The 23,013-nt window shown below is 39.9% G+C and overlaps 1 protein-coding gene across 2 annotated transcripts in view; it reads left to right on the top strand.

Annotated features, from left to right (window-relative positions):
- Positions 1-15,507: 15,507 nt before the first annotated feature.
- The window catches only part of ACOT9 (acyl-CoA thioesterase 9), a 28,373-nt gene continuing 20,867 nt past the window's right edge, over positions 15,508-23,013 (top strand). The window contains exons 1-3 of one of the 2 annotated variants that reach the window (XM_029241094.1): positions 15,508-15,661; positions 20,433-20,530; positions 22,322-22,367. In XM_029241094.1, coding sequence (XP_029096927.1) covers positions 15,642-15,661; positions 20,433-20,530; positions 22,322-22,367 — 164 coding nt within the window. In that variant the 5' untranslated portion in view covers positions 15,508-15,641. Of the gene's footprint in view, positions 15,662-20,432; positions 20,531-21,696; positions 21,720-22,321; positions 22,368-23,013 lie in introns of those variants that run through there. The other variant, XM_029241095.1, reaches the window with a different exon arrangement.

The raw sequence follows: 23,013 nt of genomic DNA, 5'->3' as shown, positions 1-23,013 counted from the left end.
TGCTACGATGAACATTGTGGTACATGTCTCTTTTTGAATTATGGTTTTCTCAGGGTATGTGCCCAGTAGTGGGATTGCTGGGTCATATGGTAGTTCTATTTTTAGTTTTTTAAGGAACCTCCATACTGTTTTCCATAGTGGTTGTATCCTACCAACAGTGCAGGAGGATTCCCTTTACACCACACCCTTTCCAGCATTTATTGTTTCTAGATATTTTGATAATGGTCATTCTGACTGGCGTGAGTTGATGCATCATTGTAGTTTTGATTTGCATATCTCTAGTAATTAGTGATGTGGGGCATCTTTTCATGTGCCTCTTGGCCATCTGTATGTCATCCTTGGTGAGATGTCTATTTAGGTCTTCTGCCCATTTTTTAACTGAGTTGTTTGTTTTTTTGATATTGAGCTAGCTCCATGAGCTGTTTGTATATTTTGGAGATTAATCCTTTGTCTGTTGTTTAATTTGCAAACATTTTCTCCCATTGTGAGGGTTGTGTTTTTGTCTTGTCTATGGTTTCCTTTGCTATGCAAAAGTTTTTAAGGTTAATTAAGTCCCATTTGTTTATTTTTGTTTTTATTTCCATTACTTTAGGAGGTGGGTCAAAAAAGATCTTGCTGTGGTTTATGTCAAAGAGTGTTTTTCCTATGTTTTCCTCTAAGAGTTTTATAGTGTCTGGTCTTACATTTAAGTCTTTAATCCATTTGGAGCTTATTTTTGTGTATGATGTTAGGTAGTGTTCTAATTTCATTCTTTTACATGTAGCTGTCCAGTTTTCCCAGCACCACTTATTGAAGAGGCTGTCTTTCCTCCATTGTATGTTCTTGCCTCCTTTGTCATAAATTAGGTGACCATAGGTGCGTGGGTTTATCTCTGGGCATTCTATTTGTACCATTGATCTATATTTCTGTTTTTGTGCCTGTACCATACTGTCTTGATTACTGTAGCTTTGTGGTATAGTTTGAAGTCAGGGAGCCTGATTCCTCCAACTCCGTTTTTCTTTCTCAAGATTGCTTTGGCTATTCGGGGTCTTTTGTGTTTTCATACAAATTGTAAAATTTTTAATTCTAATTCTGTGAAGAATGCCATTGGTAGTTTGGTGTGGATTGTGTTGAATCTGTAGATTTCTTTGGGTAGTATAGTCATTTTCACAATATTGATTCTTCCAGTCCAAGAACATGGTATATTTCTCCATCTGTTTATGTCATCTTTGACTTCTTTCATCAGTGTTTTATAGTTTTCTTAGTACAAGTCTTTTGCCTCCTTAAGCAGGTTTATTCCTAGGTATTTTATTCTTTTTGTTGTAATGGTTAATGGGAGTGTTTCCTTAATTTCTCTTTCTGATTTTTCGTTGTTGGTGTATAGGAGTGCCTGAGATTTCTGTGCATTAATTTTGTATCCTGCAAAGACATCCTTGTCTTGTTCCTGATCTTAGTGGAAATGCTTTCAGTTTTTCACCATTGAGAATGATGTTTGCTGTGGGTTTGTCATATATTTCCTTTATTATGTTGAGGTAGGTTCCCTCTATACCCATTTTCTGGAGAGTTTTTTTCATAAATGGGTGTTGAATTTTGTCAAAAGCCTTTTCTGCATCTATTGAGATGATCATATGGTTTTTATTCCTTAATTTGTTAATGTGGTGTATCACATTGATTTGCATATATTGAAGAATGCTTGCATCCCTGGGATAAATCCCACTTGATCATGGTGTGTGATCCTTTTAATGTGCTGTTGGATTCTGTTTGCTAGTATTTTGTTGAGGATTTTTGCATCTATGTTCATCAGCGATATTGGTCTATAATTTTCTTGTTTTGCGATATCATTTACTGGTTTTGGTATCAGGGTGATGGTGGCTTCATGGAATGAATTGCTCCCTCTGCAATTTTTTGGAAGATTTTGAGAATGATTGGTGTTAGCTCTTCTCTAAATGTTTGATAGAATTTGCCTGTGAAGCCATCTCGTCCTAGACTTTTGTTTGTTGGAAGATTTTTAATTACGGTTTCAATTTCATTACTTGTGATAGACCTGTTTATATTTTCTAATTCTTCCTGGTTCAGTCTTGGAAAATTGTACCTTTCCAAGAATTTGTCCATTTCTTCGTGGTTGTCCACTTTATTGGCATATAGTTGCTTGTAGTAGTATCTTATAATCCTTTGTATTTCTGCAGTGCCAGTTGTGATTTCTCCTTTTTCATTTCTAATTTTATTGATTTGCGTCCTCTCCCTTTTTTTCTTGATGAGTCTGGCTAAGGGTTTATCAATTTTTTTATCTGATCAAAGAACCAGCTTTTAGTTTTATTGATCTTTGCTATTGTTTTATTTGTTTCTATTTCATTTATTTCTGCTCTGATCTTTATGATTTCTTTCCTTCTACTGACTTTGGGTTTTCTTTGTTCTTCTTTCTCTAGTTGTTTTAAGTGTAGGGTTAGATTGTTTATTTGAGATTTTTCTTTTTTCTTGAGATGAGATTGTATTGCTATAAACTTCCCTCTTAGGACTGCTTTTGCTGCGTCACATAGGTTTTGGGTCGTTGTGTTTTGGTTGTCATTTGTTTCTATGTATTTTTTAATTTCTTCTTTGATTTCTTCAGTGATCTCTTGGTTATTTAGTAGTGCACTGTTTAGCCTCCGTGTATTTGTGTTTTTTACAGTTTTTTTCATGTAATTGATTTCCAATCTAATAGCGTTGTGGTCAGAAAAGATGCTTGATATGATTTCAATATTCTTAAATTTTCCAAGATTTGATTTGTGACCCAAAATGTAATCTATCCTGAAGAATGTTCCATGTGCACTTGAGAAGAAAGTGTATTCTGCCACTTTTGGGTGGAATGTTCTATAAATATCAGTTAGATCTATCTGGTCTATTGTATCATTTAAAGCTTGTGCTTCCTTATTTATTTTCCGTTTGGATGATCTGTCCATTGGTGTAAGTGGGGTGTTAAGGTACCCTACTATTACTGTGTTACTGTTGATTTCTCCTTTCCTGGTTGTTAGCATTTGCCTTATGTATTGAGGTGCTCCTATGTTGGGTGCATAAACATAATTGTTATATCTTCTTCTTGGATTGATCCTTTGATCATTATGTAGTGTCCCTCCTTGTCTCTTGTAGCAGACTTTATTTTAAAGTCTATTTTAACTGATATGAGTATTGCTACTCCAGGTTTCTTTTGATTTCCATTTGCATGGAATATCTTTTTCCATCCCTTCATGTTCAGTTTGTATGTGTCCCTAGGTCTGAAGTGGGTCTCTTGGAGACAGCATATATATGGGTCTTGTTTTTGTACCCATTCAGCCAGTCTGTGTCTTTTCATTGGGGCATTTAATCCATTTACATTCAAGGTTATTATTGATACGTATGTTCCTATTACCATTTTCTTAGTTGTTTTGGGTTGGTTTTTGTGGGTCTTTCTCTTCTCTTGTGTTTCCCTCTTTGAGAAGTTTCTTTAGCATTTGTGGTAAAGCTGGTTTGGTGGTGCTCAATTCTCTTAGGTTTTGCTTGTCTGAAAAGCTTTTGACTTCTCCGTCAAATCTGAATGAGATCCTTGCTGGCTAGAGTAATCTTGGTTGTAGGTTTTTCTCTTTCATCACTTTAAGTATATCCTGCCACTCCCTTCTGGCCTATAGAGTTTCCACTGAAAAGCCCACTGATAACTTATGGGGATTCCTTTGTATATTATGTTTTGTTTTTCCCTTGCTGCTTTTAATATTTTTTCTTTGAGTTTAATTTTTATTAGTTTGATTAATATGTGTCTTGGTGTGTTTTTCCTAGGGTTTATCCTATATGGGACTCTCTGTGCTTCCTGGACCTGAATGACTATTTTCTCTCCCACGTTAGGGAAGTTTTCAGCTATAATCTCTTCAAATATTTTCTCAGGCCCTTTCTTTTTCTCCTCTTCTTTTGGAACCCCTATAATTCGAATGTTGGTACATTTATTGTTGTCCCAGAGGTCTCTGAAATTGTCTTCAATTCTTTTCATTCTTTTTTCTTTAGTCTGCTCCTTGGCAGTTATTTCCACCATTTTGCCTTCCAGCTCACTTATTTGTTCTTCTGCCTCAGTTTTTCTGTTATTGATTCCTTCTAGTGTATTTTTCATTTCAGTCATTATGTTGTTCATCTCTGTTTGTTTGTTCTTTAGTTCTTCTAGATCTGTGTTAAACATTTCTTGTATTTTCTCAATCCGCGCCTCCATTCTATTTCTGAGATTCTGGATTATCTTTACTATCATTACTCTGAATTCTTTTTCAGGTAGATTGCCTATTTCCTCTTCATTTATTTGGTCTTGTAGGTTTTTACCTTGCTCCTTCATCTGTGATATTTTTTTTTTGCCGTGTCTCTCTCTTTTTTTTTTTTTTATGAGTGGGATTGTGTTCCTGTCTTACTGGTTGTTTGGCCTGAGGTTTCCAACTCTGGGGTTTGTAGGCTATTGGGTAGAGATGGGTCTTGGTGCTGAGATGAGGAACTCTGTAAGACCTCACTCCAAAGAATATTCCCTGGGGTCTGAGGTTCTCTGTTAGTCCAGTGGTTTGGACTCGGAGCTCCCACCGCAGGAGCTTAGGCCCAATTCTGGGCTCATGAACCAAGATCCTGCAAGCCACCTGGAGCGGCAGAACAAGCAAAAAACAAAAAAAACCCCAATAACAAAGTGAAATATAAAATTAGACTAGGAAACTAACAGATATGTTATGAAGAAAATAAAAATAAAAATATAGATGAATCAACAACTGGAAAGAACTACAGTACCACAATAGTAAAAAAGAGGAGGAGGGGAAAAAAAAGGTGGGGGAAGGCCTTGGCTGTGGAGGGCAGGGCCTAAGCAAGGGTGAGGTTTGGGTGGTGGGCAGGGCCAATGCTCAGGACCCACAGGGCTGGAAAAGGCCTTGGGGGCTGTGGGGATTGGGGCTTAGGATCAAGGAACAGAAGGGGCCCAGGTGTGTCCCCCCAACCCCTGGTCTCAGAGGGCAGGGGACCTCACCTAGGAGCCCAGCAGGCTTCCTGGGCTCGAGTGGGTGGGGTAAACGCCCTCCTGTCCTGCTTCTCCGGTCTGGGAGGGCCCCTACCGCCTGCTTCTCCTGATCTCCCTGGCCTCAGGGGCACTGATTCTGTCTGGCTTCCACTTCTCCTCCCTGCTCAGTACCCCTACGTCCTACTGGTTCACTTTGGGGTTCCTCCTGTCTCCTTGCAGGTCTCCCCACCAGCGGCCGGCAGGCGCCCTAGTTGTGGGGAGACGCTAACTCTACATCTTCCCACACTGCCATCTTGACTCTGCCCCTGATATTTTAAAAAGAATTCTACTTAGTTGGCTTAAAGAGAAATAAGTGCATGTATAAATTAAATATTCCTAAAACTCTCAGAAATGGAAACTCTAATCCAACTGTTTTCAAGTTCACATGATCAGGATAATCTTTGTTAAATAAAAGTTAGTTTAAGTTTGTTGGTTTAATAAAAACAGCCTTGTCTTTGGAATTGTCAATATTAAATGTAATGCAAACATATAACTTTTTCTACCTTGGTTTATTTGTCAAATAGGCTCATGCTATCTCTATGTTACAAAATAACTTAAGGGCTTCCCTGGTGGCGCAGTGGTTGAGAGTCCGCCTGCCAATGCAGGGGACACGGGTTCGTGCCCTGGTCGGGGAAGATCCCACATGCCAGAGAGGCTGGGCCCGTGAGCCATGGCCGCTGAGCCTGCGCATACAGAGCCTGTGCTCTGCAACGGGAGAGGCCACAACAGTGAGAGACCCGCGTACCGCAAAACAAAAACAAACAAACAAACAAAAAACAATAACTTAAGATGATGGCTAGCAGTTTGATGGCTAATCTAAGCATAATTGTTAAAAACAAGTAATTTAAATAAATGTAAATAAAATAAAAGTTTATACTAAGCTAAACTAAATAATTAACATTTATTATCTAGATCATTTCCAAATAAGATAATTTACTGAGACATTGATCACTAAACATAAATTTAAATTTATTTATTTTTCTTAATTTTTACAGAGACAAAGATATTTGGGTGTATTAATAAATATGTCTTTTGCCACATTAAAACCACATTAAATATTGTACTATGAAAAACGTGTTTCTAAAAAATATAAGTTTTTATAATTATGTATTTATAAATTTGCTAATTTACTATAGGGTGCTAATATATGATAGATAGTTCACTACTGCCTGCTTTGTAATTTTCATATGTAAAAATAGAGCTACTAGAAACAATAAAGAGTGAAGGAAAACAACTTTGTATACAAAGAAAGGGAAGAAAATTGGATTTAAAAAAATATCAGTACAGATTTATTTCATTTCTTCATAAAAAACAACTCCATAAAATATTTGAATAAAAAAGGAACGAACAGTTTTCAGTAAGTGTTTGCATATTTTTTCTACATACTTTCTTCTCCCTTCAGATTCCAAAAACAGAGTAGAACTGAGACATTCTTAATGTTGTCACAGCTACATAGCCTTTAATTCTGTCAACAGAACTTCTATTCATTCTCCATAAAGCCCCTGAATATCTAGCATTAGGAAATTAATAAACTCATTGGTCTAAACCTGAGGATACAAACCCCTAACAAGTGCCAAAGCACTCATTATGAGACTGGCTCTTCCGTTTCCTTGCTAAGGATGTAGAGGTGTGTTCTACATCCTGAAAATAATAGACTGAGTTTACATGGCATGGATACGAGCAATAGTTACTGCACAAGTGAATAGGACACAAAACCACCTGAGCTGGTTGTTTAGTGTATTTTAGGGAGAGGAGCTGATGTCTGGTTTTCTCTTTCCCTCTAACTCTTCTCTTTAACAACCAACAGCACATGAACATTATTTGTTAGACTATTCTGCCCTGCAGTTTTGTACTTTGATTCAAAGAAATGAAAACTGACATTGCTCTCCCTCACATTGATTGGAAGAAATCAATATAATAGTGAAAATATTGCTGATTCTAGGGATATGGAACATCAAAGTGATCCTTATTATGAGGTTTGAACTTGTAATTTTAAAAAATTGTAGTTGATTTACAATAAAATGTATTTTCATATGAGGAGTATGCAAGGAATATAGGATGTGTTTCTGTTAAGGAGAAAGAGAGTAATGTGTAAAATAAAATGACTTTTTTTTCAGAAGATGAAAGGAAAAAGAAGAAGGCAAAACCTTAATGAATATAGAAAGGTGCAAAAGGTTTGTGGAAGAGAAATTTTATGTTGTGAGGTCACAGCTGGCTAAAATTGAATAGATTTATTTACAAGGATTTTTAAAATGAGCCCAGTAATGTACTGATACAAAACTAGAGTTTAATTTTCTCTCTGTTAAAATCACAAAATTTCTTAGATTATTGGTCTGTTCTTAATAAAATATTATAAAAGGTTTTTCTTTACCTTTAATGTAATCTGCCTAGGAAACAAGGATTCCGTGTCATGGGAAATATTTCCTGTGTTCCACATTGTCTTTATCAGATCTTTAATTAGGAAAACTGAGTTTTTTCAATTTTAAGAGCTAAGGTTTTTTACAACTATATAACTTCCTATATTTGCCTTTGAAATCTTTCAGTTATCACTTTGGTGAACAGATAACTAAGTGTTATGTCATAGTGACTTACACTCCTAATTGATCAAGGGTTTCAAATCTTTTGACATTTTTAACAAACTTCCCCAAATCAAATTCTGAATGAAGTCTTTTTGACCTCAAACTAACTTTGGAATTTTCCAGAGGGCCCCTCGAAGTTCTGAAAAAATTTGCTCTTTCTCCTTATAAAAGAGAAATCTCAGTTTATTTAGGCTTATTTGATATTAAATTGCATGGCAAACATTGTCAAATAAAAAGTAATGTTTGACCTTCTTAGATTATATTTACATAGTATATATTATTAATATGTGTTCTAGAAATTATATGAAATTCCTAAAAACCTGATATGTCCTTGTATAATGTTATCAGTCAAAATTCCAGTGATTATTTTATAATATTGTATGTCACAAAATAATAATTTGGGCATCATTTTTTGGTGAATTCTCACTAGATCTTTAACCATGGATGTTTTTAAGTCTTTTGTCACAGTTATTGTTTTACTCTTGATTCCTCTCTGAAAGCACTTGTAATCATCTACAGGCAAAATGCTTCATCTTCAAAGAGATTTATGGAAAAGATATTAACAAGTACTCTAGAATACAAGTTTCTGATAACTTTAAGATCATGACACTGAACTGGGTAAGAATTTCTAAGACTCTACTGGAAAAGTGATTGATTCATAAAGCTACTAACTCAAGATGAAGCAAAACAAAAATTAATTACAGGAGACTGAATGAACTGATGAAGATGATTATAACTTTTATGACTTCATTTTAAATATTGCTGGTTGTTTAACGTTTTGTTTTCCAGATTTAAAGGACTCCTTTTGCTCCTCTCTTTTAAGCTATTAATATTTATAACTTGACAGCAATTTGAGAAAGTATACTTTTGTAAACAAAAGTTGAAACATTTATCTTTTTCTCCCTACCTAATCCCTCCAGAATTCAGAAACTCTTATTAAATACTCTTCTTTTCATGACAATATATGTATTTATATAAACTCAATAAGAATTTGTTCTTCTTGTAGCAGGACACAAGTAAACAAGTCCTTAGCTTGGCTTCTTAGCCTAAAGAGACTTTAAAGGTCTAATCTGAAATTCTTTATTACCAGGCAATTTTAAAGAACTAAAGTTGACTTTATGGAGCCAGTAAAGCCCCTTGGATATTACCAAGGCTTTGACCAAAATGTCATATTTGAGAATCTGCATAGAATTACTATTCTTACTACATTTATGTAAATAATCTATCCAAGTTTAATAAGATGACTTATAAACAAATTAGTTTCACTATAAGTATTTTGATAAAAGTGGGATGACTATGGAAAAAATTGTTTCACTAGAAAACTATGGTTATCATGGTATCTCTCCTACCAGGTAAGTATAGAAAAGTATGGTGTATTCATTATCAAATTCTAGTCCTGTTAATTGTCTTTGAGGTTTCGTTATCTACTTGTAAACTTCAGAGAAATCACCACAATAGATCATGTATGGACAACCTTCATGCTTGTTGCTGTAAAGGCTGCTCAAGAAAGTTCAGTAGAATACCTGATGACATCAAAGACAGTTAAGCTGCAAACCAGGAAAATCCACAGATTGAAACTGCCATCCTTATTCCACTCCCTAAAGATGCTTCGAATTCAAATCTAGAAATGTTCTCAATTGGCTGCTCTCCAAACTCAGAAACTGAATTTATAATTTGCTCGAACTGTTAACCCTTGTTTTTCTTTTATTTCCATAGAAATGCGTCTTATTAAATTACCTTATTGCTCACATCATATAGAGGCCTAACTTAGGTGGAGGCACACCTGCAGTACCACCTCCTGAACTAAAATATCCTCATGTTCATCCTGTCCTAGGTAATCATGAGGATATATGATTGCTAATACATCATGTTGTGTGTATGTTAAAAAAATATTATATATATATATAATATGTGTATATATAGGTAAAGCCTGAATTTGATTACAGCCCATTCGAGTTATCTAGTTGGTTAGATCTTAGCTTCTGGGATTCTCTGCCCTTGAGAATTTTTAAAATTCTTGGCTACTATTCTGATTATAGTCATCGTGTTAACCTTTCTAGTGCATTGTATCCTCCCAAGGGTTTTAAATGCCTTTTGCTAGCCTCTCATACACCAAATGATATCCATCAGGATTAGACAACCTGAAGAACTCAGTGATCTAGCTTCCCATGTCTATGATGATGATGCAGCTGTTGGTAACAGCAACTACATGACCCTCCATCCTGTTGACTCAACTATTGGAAACAATGAACGTGTGATTCTTTAGCCTGGCTGTATCAACAGTGGTTACCAAGAGTAATGCTAAACTAGTTGGCCACACCCTTAGCTTGCTGAGATAATGACCAGAAAGGGGGGAATTGCTAAACATAACAAAAGGGAGACCAAACCTGAGGCTTCCCTGGGCAGACAAAACCATGCAAGCCACGGAAGCAAAACTAAGTTTAGATTATTTCATGAACATAAGCAAAACTTAGGTTCTTTCTTTTTTTTTTTGCGGTACGCGGGCCTCTCACTGTTGTGGCTTCTCCTGCTGCGGAGCACAGGCTCCGGACGCGCAGGCTCAGCGGCCATGGCTCATGGGCCCAGCCGCTCCGCAGCATGTGGGATCTTCCCGGACCGGGGCACGAACCCGTGTCCCCTGCATCGGCAGGTGGACTCTCAACCACTGCACCACCAGGGAAGCCCCCTTAGGTTATTTCTTATAAATGCCTCTGACAGTCATAATAAAACTTAAGTCATCTTCCTAAAAATGGTATAAGAGAATCACTTTTAACCAATCTCCTGCCATCTGGAACCCCCATTGTAATAATGAGTCATTGTAAATGTTAATAACTTTCTCATTTTCACTTTATAAACTATCCTTTAATTTCATGCCCATGAGCTTCATATCAATCTTTGAATTTGGAAGCTCCCAGTTTGAGAGCTAAATACTATTTATTGATTTGGTGGTTTTAGTTGTGCTATTTTTGACGGTATCTATATATCTATATCTATGTCTTTATCTATACCTATACCTCCTCAGGGAGATATATATATCTCCTCAGGGAATTTTTACAGTAACTGCTAGGGCCAGGGTGAGGGAGATGCAAGAGCCTGAGCAATACATGGGGAATAACTGTGGGTTATAGTAGGAACTGGAGTCAAGGAAAAAATGGCCACTTTGAAGAGCCTTTTTCGGAGTAAAACAAGGATCTTTCTTCTCTCCAGGCTTGGTTTTTTCATCTCCACAGACGAGGCCAGACAGAAGCCATATGTGATGTCCTGTGCAGTGTGCTAATGAGTTACCTATATAAACAGAACAAAGCAGTCTAGCAATCGCATAAAGATCACATATAACGATAAACCAGCTAGAATAATGCCACTGTTTCTGAAGATAAAGTCAACTAATACTAATGGCACCATCCTGTCTTTGTGTGGCCCCATCTCCAAATAGCACAAGATACAAATTTATACCCAAAAACGTGTTATGTAAATTCAAACAACCAGCATGATTTTAATGTCTATAAAATATACAAATCCTCATCGTAAAGTCAGTTTCGAAAGCTTGCGGGCACTCTGAAGCATGTGCTTCTGCAGGGATAGTGAAGTATGTTTATAGCTTTGTTCCCTCAATGGCTATGCATCCTGGTGCAGCTGTAATTGTATCAGAGGTGCTTGTTGATTTTCCTTGGGCTGAGGAATGGCAGGGTTGGCTCCTACGCTGGCCCAGCTGAATGGGCTGCCTTGGGGTCTGAAAGGAGGCTCTATTTCCCAGCTAGGATGGTAGCAGTTGGGGTGGTGTGAAAAAAATGATGGAAAGTGGGTGGGCAAGAGAATGGAGAGAAATAGGATGCAGAGGGAGGAACGAATGGAAGAGAACTGAATTTGTTGGAGAAAGTGGATGAAGTGGGAAGGAGGGTGGCCATGACAAGGTGAAGAATGATCAGAAGATTAGGCGTGGGTAGGAGAGCTGCCCACTGAAATTTTACCTTTTAAGTCCTATTTTATTGAAAGAGACATCTTTATTGAAGAGGACACCCTGAGATGAAGATGTCCTATCCTAAAGAAACCCTCTGATCCCATGTCACTAATAGTATGACATGTTTTACATGTTTGCCATTTTTAAGCAAGAGGAAATTGTTAGAGGAAAAAGAACATTGCTAAAGATATAAAACCTTTCAACACTTGGATTTGATGAGCAGTCATAAAGGTGGAGCTGAGGAAAGGTAAGGAAAGTGATAAAAAATTACCACTGTTTTGAAATTTCCTAGCCTGGGTTTTACTTCTGTTGGAACAAGTGGATATAATACTAAGCATTTTCATGTAACAGCTCACTAGTCTTTCAGGTTTAGGGGGAAAATCACCTTTCCATTGTTTCCTCCTCCCCCCCACAACTTTATTTTGTATAATCTCTAGTCTGGGAAATAAGCTATTTTTTAAAAAGTGGTTTCTCTATCCTAATGAAATAATAGCATGAATCAATTTGTTTGAAAGTTGATGACAGTTTTCCAACAACATTTTCTACCTGAATTAGATATCCAAAAATATCTATGGTTTAGCAGCCCAAGGATGCTTCCTAGATACTTTTCACTCTTAATGCTAGGTTGAACTGATAACGTATTGTTAGGTTTTGTTATTTGTTATGATTCTTCTACTTGTAATAATAATGACATTGATAATGTCTTATGTATCTGTCAGTGTATGATGAGGTGTCTTCGATTTTAATGATACATTTGATACCATTTCTGTTACCCTGAGACCATTTCAGAATAGAACTAACGGAGAATAACAACGAACAGGTGGGGTGGACAATCTATTATTCAGGACAGTGATTCTCACCACCATACAACTGTTGCATGTTTCCTGGCCTGATTTTGTGACCACTTTCCTTTCTATCCCTCCTGTCCAAAATTTGGTATAGCATATACCACACTTACAACCCCACTACCACCACACACATAGAAATCAGGGTTGCTAAGCTGTTTTAAGAATTTTACTCATGCTGCCAACTGAGATAATTGTAGACATGTGGTTGAATGCTGGGCTGGCTGGGTTTTAGCAGGGGTTCCCTGAGGTTAGAACTAAGGTAAGTGGGCTAAGTGATGAGATCATTTTTTTTCTCTTTAAATAACATCTGGGACTTCCCTGGTGGTGCAGTGGTTAAGAATAGCCTGCCAATGCAGGGGACACGGGTTCAAGCCCTGGTCTGGGAAGATCCCACGTGCTGCAGAGCAACTAAGCCCGTGCGTCACAACTACTGAACCTGCGCTCTACAGCCCGCGAGCCACAACTACTGAAGCCCATGCACCTAGAGCCCGTGCTCCGCAACAAGAGAAGCCACCGAAATGAGAAGTCCGCGCACCGCAATGACGAAGAGTAGCCCCTGCTCGCCGCAACTAGAGAAATCCGGTGCGCAGCAACGAAGACCCAACACAGCCAAAAAGAAAATATAAAATAAATAAATAACGTCTGCAGTGGGACATCTGTGCGGTTGGTTGCTCTGTACTCCTTTTCTAAGGAGTGCTGCATATTCCCCTCTGAGAGGCTACTTATGGAAATAGCCATACTAGTAGATGGTGACCTGTCCATGGGCCTGGGTAAGGAGGTTCCTGGTAAGTCCAATGGGCCAATCACATCACCTTGCCCTGCTGCCACAGTTGACCAGTCCAGGGGTGTGTACCTGATCCCACCTGGGCCAATGAATCTCTTTTCAGGACTTTTTGTATTTGGGATAGAGATTTTTGGGTCAGTCTCCAAGCATGTGGATGTGTCTGTGATTGTAAAATGTGAAGTTCAGGAGATGCTTTGGCCATGTGGAGGAAGCCATTATTCAGAAAAAAACGAATGAAGCCAGTATGCAAAGTATAGCAAAGATAAATGATGGAGAAGAGGCATCTTCATGGCATTGAGTCCCTGGTTCTAGCTGTTCCAGCCAACATTGACACTGTTTATACCCTGATTATACACTGATGAGAATGTGTCTGGCTGGAAGGTGACTTGATTGCACAAAATTACAAGCTACCCCTACGTATCATTACACCAGCTATGTAACCTAAAAAATTCTCTTGAACTTAATTTTTTTCCCTGAACCTACTATTGCCTCAACCGAAAGTTCAAGTAAAAACCAACCAAAAAGTGTAATTTGATAAAATATTTATTGCACTGTGTTAGGTGTGGTAGAGTATAAGGAAGTATTATTACCAAACCAAACCTGGGTCTGCTCACCTGACTCATGGTAAAGCCAATCTACTGACACCGGGTTGTGGTGAAGGAAAGTATAGTGTTTATTGCAAGGCACCCAAAGTGGGGTCAAGCAACGAGATAGGGCAGCTCATGCTCAAAAGGCCCGAACTCCCTGATGGCTTTCAGGGAAGGGCTTTTAAAGGCCACATTATAGGTGAGGATTGTAGGGGGCCTGATCATCTTGTGGACAATCTTCTGATTGGTTGGCGGTGAGGTAACAGGGTGGTATTTTGGGAGTTAAACGTCATCAACCTTCTGGTTCCAGCTGGTCTGGGGTCTATGTGCTTATGGGCAGCATGCAGTAAACTTCTTCCACCTGGTGTGAGTTTCAGTGTCTGCCAAACAAATCAAGGACGTGGCTCAGGATATTGTCTATAGCTCTTGAGGAGGAGCTAAAGGTCCTTGACTTTGCTTTATGGCTAAATTATTATTATTTTGTCTTGCTTGACTGTTTTTCTTTTGTTTCTGTATCTTCTCACTTCTCTGAGTAAATTTGCTTCATAGAACTTGGGAAAGGCCTAGGAGGCTAAAGCTTTTCTATAAACGAGAGGCAGGAGATATGGTGGGGGAGGGGGGAATCTGTACCTGGGAAGGCCCTGTGGGGTACTGCTCGGTTTCCGTATAGCCGCCACAAAACAAAACAAAACCGTCCCTGATAAGGTATGGACAACATGAATTGAAGGCGAGATCCCTGCAGGCCAAAAGGACAGTCTTCTGGATGTGGGACTGATAAAAGCAGGGAAAGTTAGGTGGAGAGGAAAGAGGAAGCCAAAGACCGTGCTCCATTTGTAATTCATAAAGTGATTTTTTTAAAAAGCCAGCTTAATTAAAATTGATAAACTTTTAGTAAGCATGGAGTATCAAAAAACATACGGTATCAACCCTGCCTTTTAGGAAATTACCATCTTCAAGGACAAAGCAAGACGGGCATGTATTCTGGAAAGATCCCCCCTCATTACCTTATTTTATTTCCTCCTTAGACCACTTTATCACGTTTGAAACGATATAATTTGCCAACTTGCTTGCTGACTTGTTTTCCTTCCCTATAAGGTAAGCCCCCTAAGGGCAGGGAGTTTTGTCTGTTTTGTTGCATCTCCAGAATCTACAGCGTCTTGCGCACTGCAAACAGCTGAATAAGAATTCGTTGAATGAAATGGAGAATCAGATCCTAGGGTAAAAATCATCTTAACTTTTTGGCCTTGAATCTCTCTGGGCGGGCCAAGATCTCCAACTGTCAAACACTAGGGGGCAGACCGAGATTAGGAGAGGAACAATTTTTTTCCCCTTTGAGTAAAGGTTTTCAACCTTTGCTTACGTTAGCATCATCTGGGGCGCCTTTAGACATCCTGAAGACCAGGCTGCACCCCTAATTCAGAATCTCCATAGGGTGAGGCCCAGGCATCGATATTTTGGAAAGCTGCCCAGAAGATTCCAACGTGCAGCTAAAGGCCAACCGGGAGCCGGGGCTTGGGGGTGAAGGTCGCGCAGCCTTCAGCGAAGCGGGATAACGGAGACAAGCTCCAAGAACGTGGCTGCACCTAGCCTCTAGGCACACCCCAGCGGTGCCGCCTGATGCATTTAATCAACAATGGAGGAGAGAGACTAACTCCAGCTTCTCGCCAAAGAGTGGGCCTTCAAGCGCAGCGTGGCCCCGCCCCCGGGCAACGAGGCCCCACCCCCGCCCGCGGCCGCGCTGCAAGGGTGTGATCCTGGAGAGCAGCTTCCAGTCAGGCGCCCGCGAACGCTCTCCCTCTCCCGCCTTCCATTGCCTCAGCTTCCCTCCGCCAACCGGCGCGCGGGGCTCGGGTCTGTGGTCACGTGCACGGCGGCGGGCAAGCGCCATGAGGCGGGCGGCGCTGCGGTAGGTAGCCAGGGGCTTGGCGGGGCGCGGACCGGAGGGCGCCCACGCCCGCCCTCCGCGCCGCTTGCTGGACCGGGCGGAAGGAGCGGGCTGCGAAGGGCGGAACTAGTGCTGGGGCGTTTGGGCAGAAAATAGGGCCGGGTGGGGAAGGGCGGTCGCCTACCGCGACCCTGCCGGCCTAGGGTGGGGCCCCGCGCCCCCCACCCCCCACCTTCGCGTGTTCCGGCCCGGAGTTTGATGTTAAAAGCGAAGAGGCACTTTAAGGGAGGAAGTTGGGCGTTCCCTGAAATTCCTATCTCTTTGCTCATCAGGGGGGTGGTTTTGAGTCAGCCCCTTGTCAGAAAGCTAGTACTTAGGGCTGCATGTTGCGTTTCCGGCCCTGTGCCCTCCTTTGCAGAGCGTTTTAAAGGTTGAGTGCTTGACTGACTTGGACTCGACTTAAGTGTGTTGTAATGTGGGTAGAGATTGCAGGGCATCTTTTGGGCTTTCAGGACCTCAGGACTGTGTGACCAGGGCCCCTGGTGCTGATTGCACTTTACTTTTACTGAGCAGCAAGGCCGGTAAGGCTAGGTGGGGGAGTGGCTTTGATTGGGCCCCTTTGACAAGGAGGATGCCTTTTTGCCTAAGTCATCATCCCAGCTTGTCCAGTTAAGGTGTAGGGCTTTAGACTCCAGGACATGTCTGGCTCTCCCCCAACCCCCTTCACCGGAGCACTCCGGCTGTTGCAAGTTCTTTATGCCTGGTTGGGTCCCAGGGGGCTCACCCCTGTTGCAGCTTCTGAATTCATCCCGCTATAGGTATGCCAGCCCCCCTGGTGTGGCCCACAGTGGTTCCGAGTGACAGTTATCCCCAGCAGTTCTCTTGGGGGCCCTGGATCTCTCTCACTGTCCCTGTGGACCTTGCTCTCAGTTGAAAAAGGTTCTCTGTGTCTCTCTGTCTCTCTCATTCTCTTATTTACTTTGTTATACCGTTTGAAGATGGGTTGAAGGTCATTACAAGAAGAGCCACAGTTGGCTTTAGCTTGCATTGGACATGATGTGACAGGCCTTCTTACAAGCTCCAGGGTTTGGTTCATGTGTCTTCTCCCAGGAAACCTTACTTGGTCTCTCCTCCCCCCCAGTTTGGAAGTCCTCTGTCTTTGCCCTGAACTCCTTATAAACCTGTGGCTCGTTTCCTTTGAGTCCTGTTGAACCTTAAGCAGGTACTCCATTAGTGTCTAGAGAGAGAAAGAGTACATAAATGAATACAGACTGTCTGACATGATTAGGATATTTGACTGGTGGGCAATCTTTGTACTTCTTTTTTCCCCCAACTCACAAAAGAGCCATCTGAATTTGTTTAGTCTCTAAAGTGAGGCATTTCCCCAGAGTGGAGGGCATATGAGTGGCATTGCCTGTTTTTGTACTGAAAACTCTTCCCGGACACCCATCCTAAGCTTGGAACCCAGAACAGCTAAGACACTTACGTTCACACCTTCATGCAACTTTTGTGACTCCCTTGGCTAGCCATGGAGAGGTTGGGCTCCTTGGTCTCCTTTTATTGGAAAGGTTGAATCATGGAGTCCTAGGGCCTGACTGTAGAGGCCTCTTGACAGTTTCTTCTAAAGGCCTAGGGATTTGCTGTAGGTAAAACTCCTGAGGGCTTCTCAGGGAATAAGCCATTAACCCTGAGGTACTGAGGTGTTAAGCAGTGATTGAACCATTCCCCTGCTCCGTCCACCTCAGTGTTGCATACATAAAGGGAAGTAGCCTGAGATTGTGAGAAGAGCAGTTTCCTTACATGTATGGTGTGTATGAGGTGGGGAGGGATTAGAAGAGCTGGGCTCTATCCAGTGTGCCAGTTGACTAGCAGGGAAAAAGTCATCTAATTCCTTCGGGCCTCAAGTTTTTTCAGGAGGTTGGTCTGAATCACAATTTTTTAAATCTAGGGGCCCATGGGGGTGTCAAAAGGGAGTGGTCTGTCAACCATCTGAAATAGTATATACTATTTTGTGTATCAATAAAAATGTATTCCCCCCCAACAACTACTAGGCACGAGGGTCCACAGGTTTCATCTGATTATCAGTAGGGATTATATCAAATTGTAGTGAAAAGTTACAATAAGCTGAATGTTCACAAGAGAATAGAAATGTATTATACCAGTATATGATTAGTATAATCAACGATTTTATTTTTTTAATGTATATATATTTTAAATAAATTTATGTATTTATTTTTGGCTGCGTTGGGTCTTCGTTGCTGTGCGCGGGTTTTCTCTAGTTGCGGCAAGCAGGGGATACTCTTCGTTGCGGTGCGTGGGCTTCTCATTGTGGTGGCTTCTCTTGTTGCGGAGCACCGGCTTTAGGCGCGTGGGCTTCAGTGGTTGTGGCTCGCGGGCCCAGTAGTTGCGGCTCACGGGCTTCAGTAGTTGTGGCATGCAGACTCTAGAGCACAGGCTCAGTAGTTGTGGCACACAGGCTTAGCTGCTCCGTGGCATGTGGGATCTTCCCGGACCAGGGCTCGAACCCGTGTCCCCTGCATTGGCAGGCGGATTCCCAACCACTGTACCACCAGGGAAGCCCTAATCAATGATTTTTAAAAAAGCACTCACATTAGGCCTTTGCTGTGTTACAGGGATATGTTTTCAAATTTATTATGGCAGTATGCAACCAACAGGGCTGCAGGACCACAGTTTTCCAAATAATTTGGCCCAAGTGTTTCTCTGTATTCATCAGCCCCCTCTTTACTATCTCCGTTTGAGTCTCCATTCAGAGATGGTCCATTATAGTGCCTGGCTTATTTCCAAATTTCTGGTCATTTTTGACTTTTAGGGGAGACTTTGGAGAAGCATGCCTTTCTGGAATAGAGTTTTTTAAGTATTTTTTTTTGGCTGCGTTGGGTCTTCATTGCTGCACACAGGCTTTCTTTAGTTGCTGTGAGAGGGGGCTACTCTGTGGTGGGATCTTCCCGGACCAGGGCTCAAACCCGTGTCACCTGCATTGGCAGGCAGATTCTTAACCAGTGTGCCACCAGGGGAGTCCCCATGGTCAGGCTCTGAACCTCTGTATACTACACTGCTTTTCACTCAGGCAGGATGGGATGGTTTTCATCACTTTTCAGAAAATGCTGCTTCTTAAGGAACAAAACAGAAATGCTTGTATATATGTGTATTTACCCAAATATGTGAGATCGGTTTTACAGCTCCTGTTAGTTTGTGATGAGTATTCACAGTATTTAGCCATTCGGAGTCAGATCTCATTTCTTATATTGAGGTCATCTACAGCAACTATTATTATTGCTAATTAATGTATCGAGGGCATGATTTTTTTTGCTCTTTCAGCTAATAGTAGCAATGGAAGATTTTAGCTTTTTCCAGTGTGCTTTTTAAAACCTGATATATTCAGTTGCAGAACGATAGTTTCTGAGATGGCAGAAGGAAGGACCACATGCTCTTGTTTCCTTCAGTGAGGGATTTGAACCTACAGAAAATACATAAAATGAAATAGTGAAAAAGAAAAACGTTTAACTCACGTTCTGAGAAAATGCAAATTAGAAGGTCAAGAACAAGAAGACTGAAATATTAATTCCCATATAAAAGTACATAAATTGAAAATTCATTGTGAAAAAATAAACCACAACTATGTAAGACAGAGGCTTGTTAGCTGTGTGATTGGAGAATAAACACGAAACCAAACCCCCAAACGCTTTAGGAAGCATTCCAGGCTTAGTGAACCAGCAGGGATTGTATCAGGGCCAGTGTGATGAGTGGCTGGCTAAGGAGTTGAATTAGCCAGTGAGCATGTGCTGCTATTTTTGTGTTCTCTGCGGTTAGAGTAGTTGACTTGGTGAAAGGACCAGGATTTGTTCTAGTAGGACAAGTATCAAAACTCCATGTAGATTTTACCAAATATTTTTACTCAGAGGCTCTTCCTGTATGCTGTAATTCAGAAGAGAAATCTATAATAAATTTGGGCTCTAAAGAAAATTTCAAATATGCTTTTTAAAAACAGGTTAGTCGTCATTGGACCTGGCATTAGGTAGTAAGAATTTACTAGTCACTTGAGCTAGAATGAGTAAGAGTATCTGGGGTTCTCTACCTTTTCAATGCCTTGCCTTCTTCCACTGTGCTCTCAACAGATCAGTTTGTCAGTCCCTGATACTATACGTGTGTTATCCCTGATAGGATAGTGTGTGGTTAGGAGTCGACAGTTAAGCAATAGTGAGCCAAAATCAAGTTAAACAACTTATTTTGGGAGAACAGTTTCGGCATATTGGGGTAAATAGCTTTGACTTTATTCCATTGGGGAGTAGGAAATTTCTGCCTAGGTCCAATGAATACTCTCTTTGAGTAATCCTGGAAAGGGTTAATTCTGTTTTCAAAGTTGATTGACTTATAATTGGGTTTAGCTTATTTATTGAGGAAGTATGGTATGACAATAACAAAATAAATGTTCATAATTAGTTTACTCAGCTGTTTACCAACTTGATTTTGGGCTTCTGAAGCTAATAAGAATAAATCCATTAAACCTGGTTGATAGCTTTTATTTATTTTGTAGATCATTACCTAATTGGTCTCTGCTCTCAAGAAATGTTTACTCTTATTGGAGAGATGATTTACGGAGTAGCCTCATATGCAAATATACATACACTTGAGAAACATGTACAGACCCTATAAGACAGTATTTACTAAGGGTGTGGGGTGGCTGAGTGCTCTGGAGGAGGCACAGGTCTTTGGGGTTGCCAGGGAAGAAGTCATGGAACCTTCTCGAAGCGTGTTTCATCTTGTTTTGTAGGCTTTGTACCCTGAGCAAAGGGCTGCTTGCTCCCAGCAGAGGACTGACTCAAGGATCTCAGAATCCCGAGAAACAGAGAGTCTACCACATTCATGAAGGCAAGCATGGGTGTTTACCTTTTAGGCCTATGTGGGGGGAAAACCCTGCTTTATTTACGAAGCATGTAGATAGACAGTTTAGGGCAAATGAGGCATACTAAAGGTAGATCTTTCATAAACTTCTCACTTAGAAAATGACCAGGATAGCTTGGGGTAGAAATCACATACAGTACTTGAGCTTTGGTTCCTGGGAGCCTTGGGGACTGAGCTCTTTTAGTTAAATGATTTCTGTTTCCTTTGTGTAGGTACTGAAGTGGAAGCTATGGAAAAAAGAGATCTAATGCATAAGCAAGAGACAGGCCTTTCAGTTGTACCAACTAAATGCTCCTAGTCTATAGTTTTGTTAGAGGGACGCTGTTAATTGAAGTTAATTTCAGTAACTAATCCATATGCAAACTATGGATGTCTTTGTCAATGTAGGAATATTCATTATAATGAAAACTGGGACTTGTTTAAAGGATCCCAATGAATATATATGCATATATATAATTTAAAATTCTGCTTTGTTTCTTGGCCCTCAACACCTGCCTTTCTTCTTACACTGAATATAAACTAGTAATAATCATTTTATGTCACTGAGCATCAGTAGTCTGTGTACTACTTGGGATACTTTCTGTCCATTCTTTTATTCAAGGAACTCAGGAGGAAAAAAAATCAGAAATAAGACTAATTTACTAATGGATATTTTTGGTTCAGTACTACTCTATGATTTCATTGTAATTAGAGTTTGCACCTAATTTATGGTATATAACAATTGTGGGTGTTTTTTTTTTTTTCCTTTGGCCGTGGCTTGCAGGATCTTAGCTCCTTGACCAGGGATTGAACCCTGGCCCTGGCAGTGAAAGTGCCAAGTCCTAACCACTGGACCACCAGGGAATTCCCTATAACAATTGATAGAAAAATTAACAATTGATAGAAAAATCAACCACTTTTTCATGAAAATTAAGATGTATGTTCATCTAACCATATTTGGTTTTGATCAGATATTTAGTTGTTGAAGGACCAAGGATTGCTATAGTTAATTTTCTGTAACCAGAATATGTATTTTAAAATGATAGAAAAAAACACATGAACTCAAAACATTATTTAAAATCCTATAGATTTATTTTTTAGTGTTGACTTACTACTGCTTATCTAATTTATTTCCCCTTTATCCATGTAGCATGTTCACCAATACATGTGAATCACGGTGTGTGTGGTAATCAGTATCAATTTTTTTATAAGTGCTTAAATTTTTTTTCGCACTAATTCATTCTTGCACTTTTGGGCAATGGGCATTAACTAAACTTAAATTGCTTTTTTTTGCCTTTCCTTTCTTGCTTCATTTTTCTTGCCTCAACTTTTCTAACATTTAGGGTAGTATACATATATGAGAAATCAATTAGAGTGAGACTCAAATTTTGATATTAGTCTTAGTCTCACTGCCTATAAGAAGATAGGCAGGGATTCTGTTCATAATATCTCCATCGTAAAGGGACTCCTACCAACACTGATACAGCCCCAGCAGATGAATAATTGGAGTTATCCTTTTTTGCTTATTTGTATAAATCCCAGTGATTGACACAAGGATATTCTTTTCTGCACTAAGGAGACAATAATTGTTTCAAGTTTTTGGGAAGCAGAGGCCTGATCCCTTCCCTGAGCTGTTTGTTTTGTGGCATTAAATGGAAATTCATGGATCTTTGAAGCTTTTGAGTGCATGAATCGCTTTTCGTAGTTTTTGAGCTGGTTGCCATAATCCATTTCTTACTTTCTTTGTTTCATGGAATGACCTCTTTATTTTTGTTTCAGTTCGAGATAAGTTGCGGGAGATAGTAGGAGCATCCACAAACTGGAGGTATGTGCTCTGTGTTTATTCGTTCTTCTGTCCCTAAGTGGTGTGCTAGCCTGTGTTTAGGCTCAGTTGATGGTCCCACTGTAGGAATGGGGGGAACCCTTTGTTCAGAAATGGGTTGAGAGGTTTTTTTACTTGGGGGAGAAGATCAACATTCCAACATACTCATCAGTTGATGCTTTGTTGTCATAAAATCATGTAATTTACACGTACTCTGCATTTTTCAAAGTGCATTCAGGAGTATTACCTCACTGATTCTCGGTGAAACTTGTGACGTGCTTATGACATATGTTCCTCTTCCTTTTTTGCACATGATGAGATTGAAACTCAGACATTGAGTGATTGAGTACCAGGTTTGGGACTTGAACCCACGTTCCTGGTTTTTCTATTTCATGCACCCTGACTACTGCTTCTTGTCAGGTCACAATTAACCAGGCCTCCCATACAATCTTTCTCTTTTCTCTAAGTATTTCCCTGCTTTAAAATAGGATAATATCCCTCTTGGTGCATAGAATTTTGAGGCTAAAATGAGATAAAAAGAAAAAGCACAATAACAATAATAATCTATTTGGTATAAAAATTATCTAATGACTTCTTTTTATCTCTTTATATGAAAAATTTCAATTTTCTGAAAAGTAGAAGAAATGAA

The sequence above is a fragment of the Monodon monoceros genome, unplaced genomic scaffold, assembly GCF_005190385.1.
Source record: "Monodon monoceros isolate NGI ecotype Baffin Bay Population unplaced genomic scaffold, NGI_Narwhal_1 Super_Scaffold_22, whole genome shotgun sequence".
Taxonomy (NCBI): domain Eukaryota; kingdom Metazoa; phylum Chordata; class Mammalia; order Artiodactyla; family Monodontidae; genus Monodon; species Monodon monoceros.
This window is presented reverse-complemented; position numbering and strand designations above follow the sequence as displayed.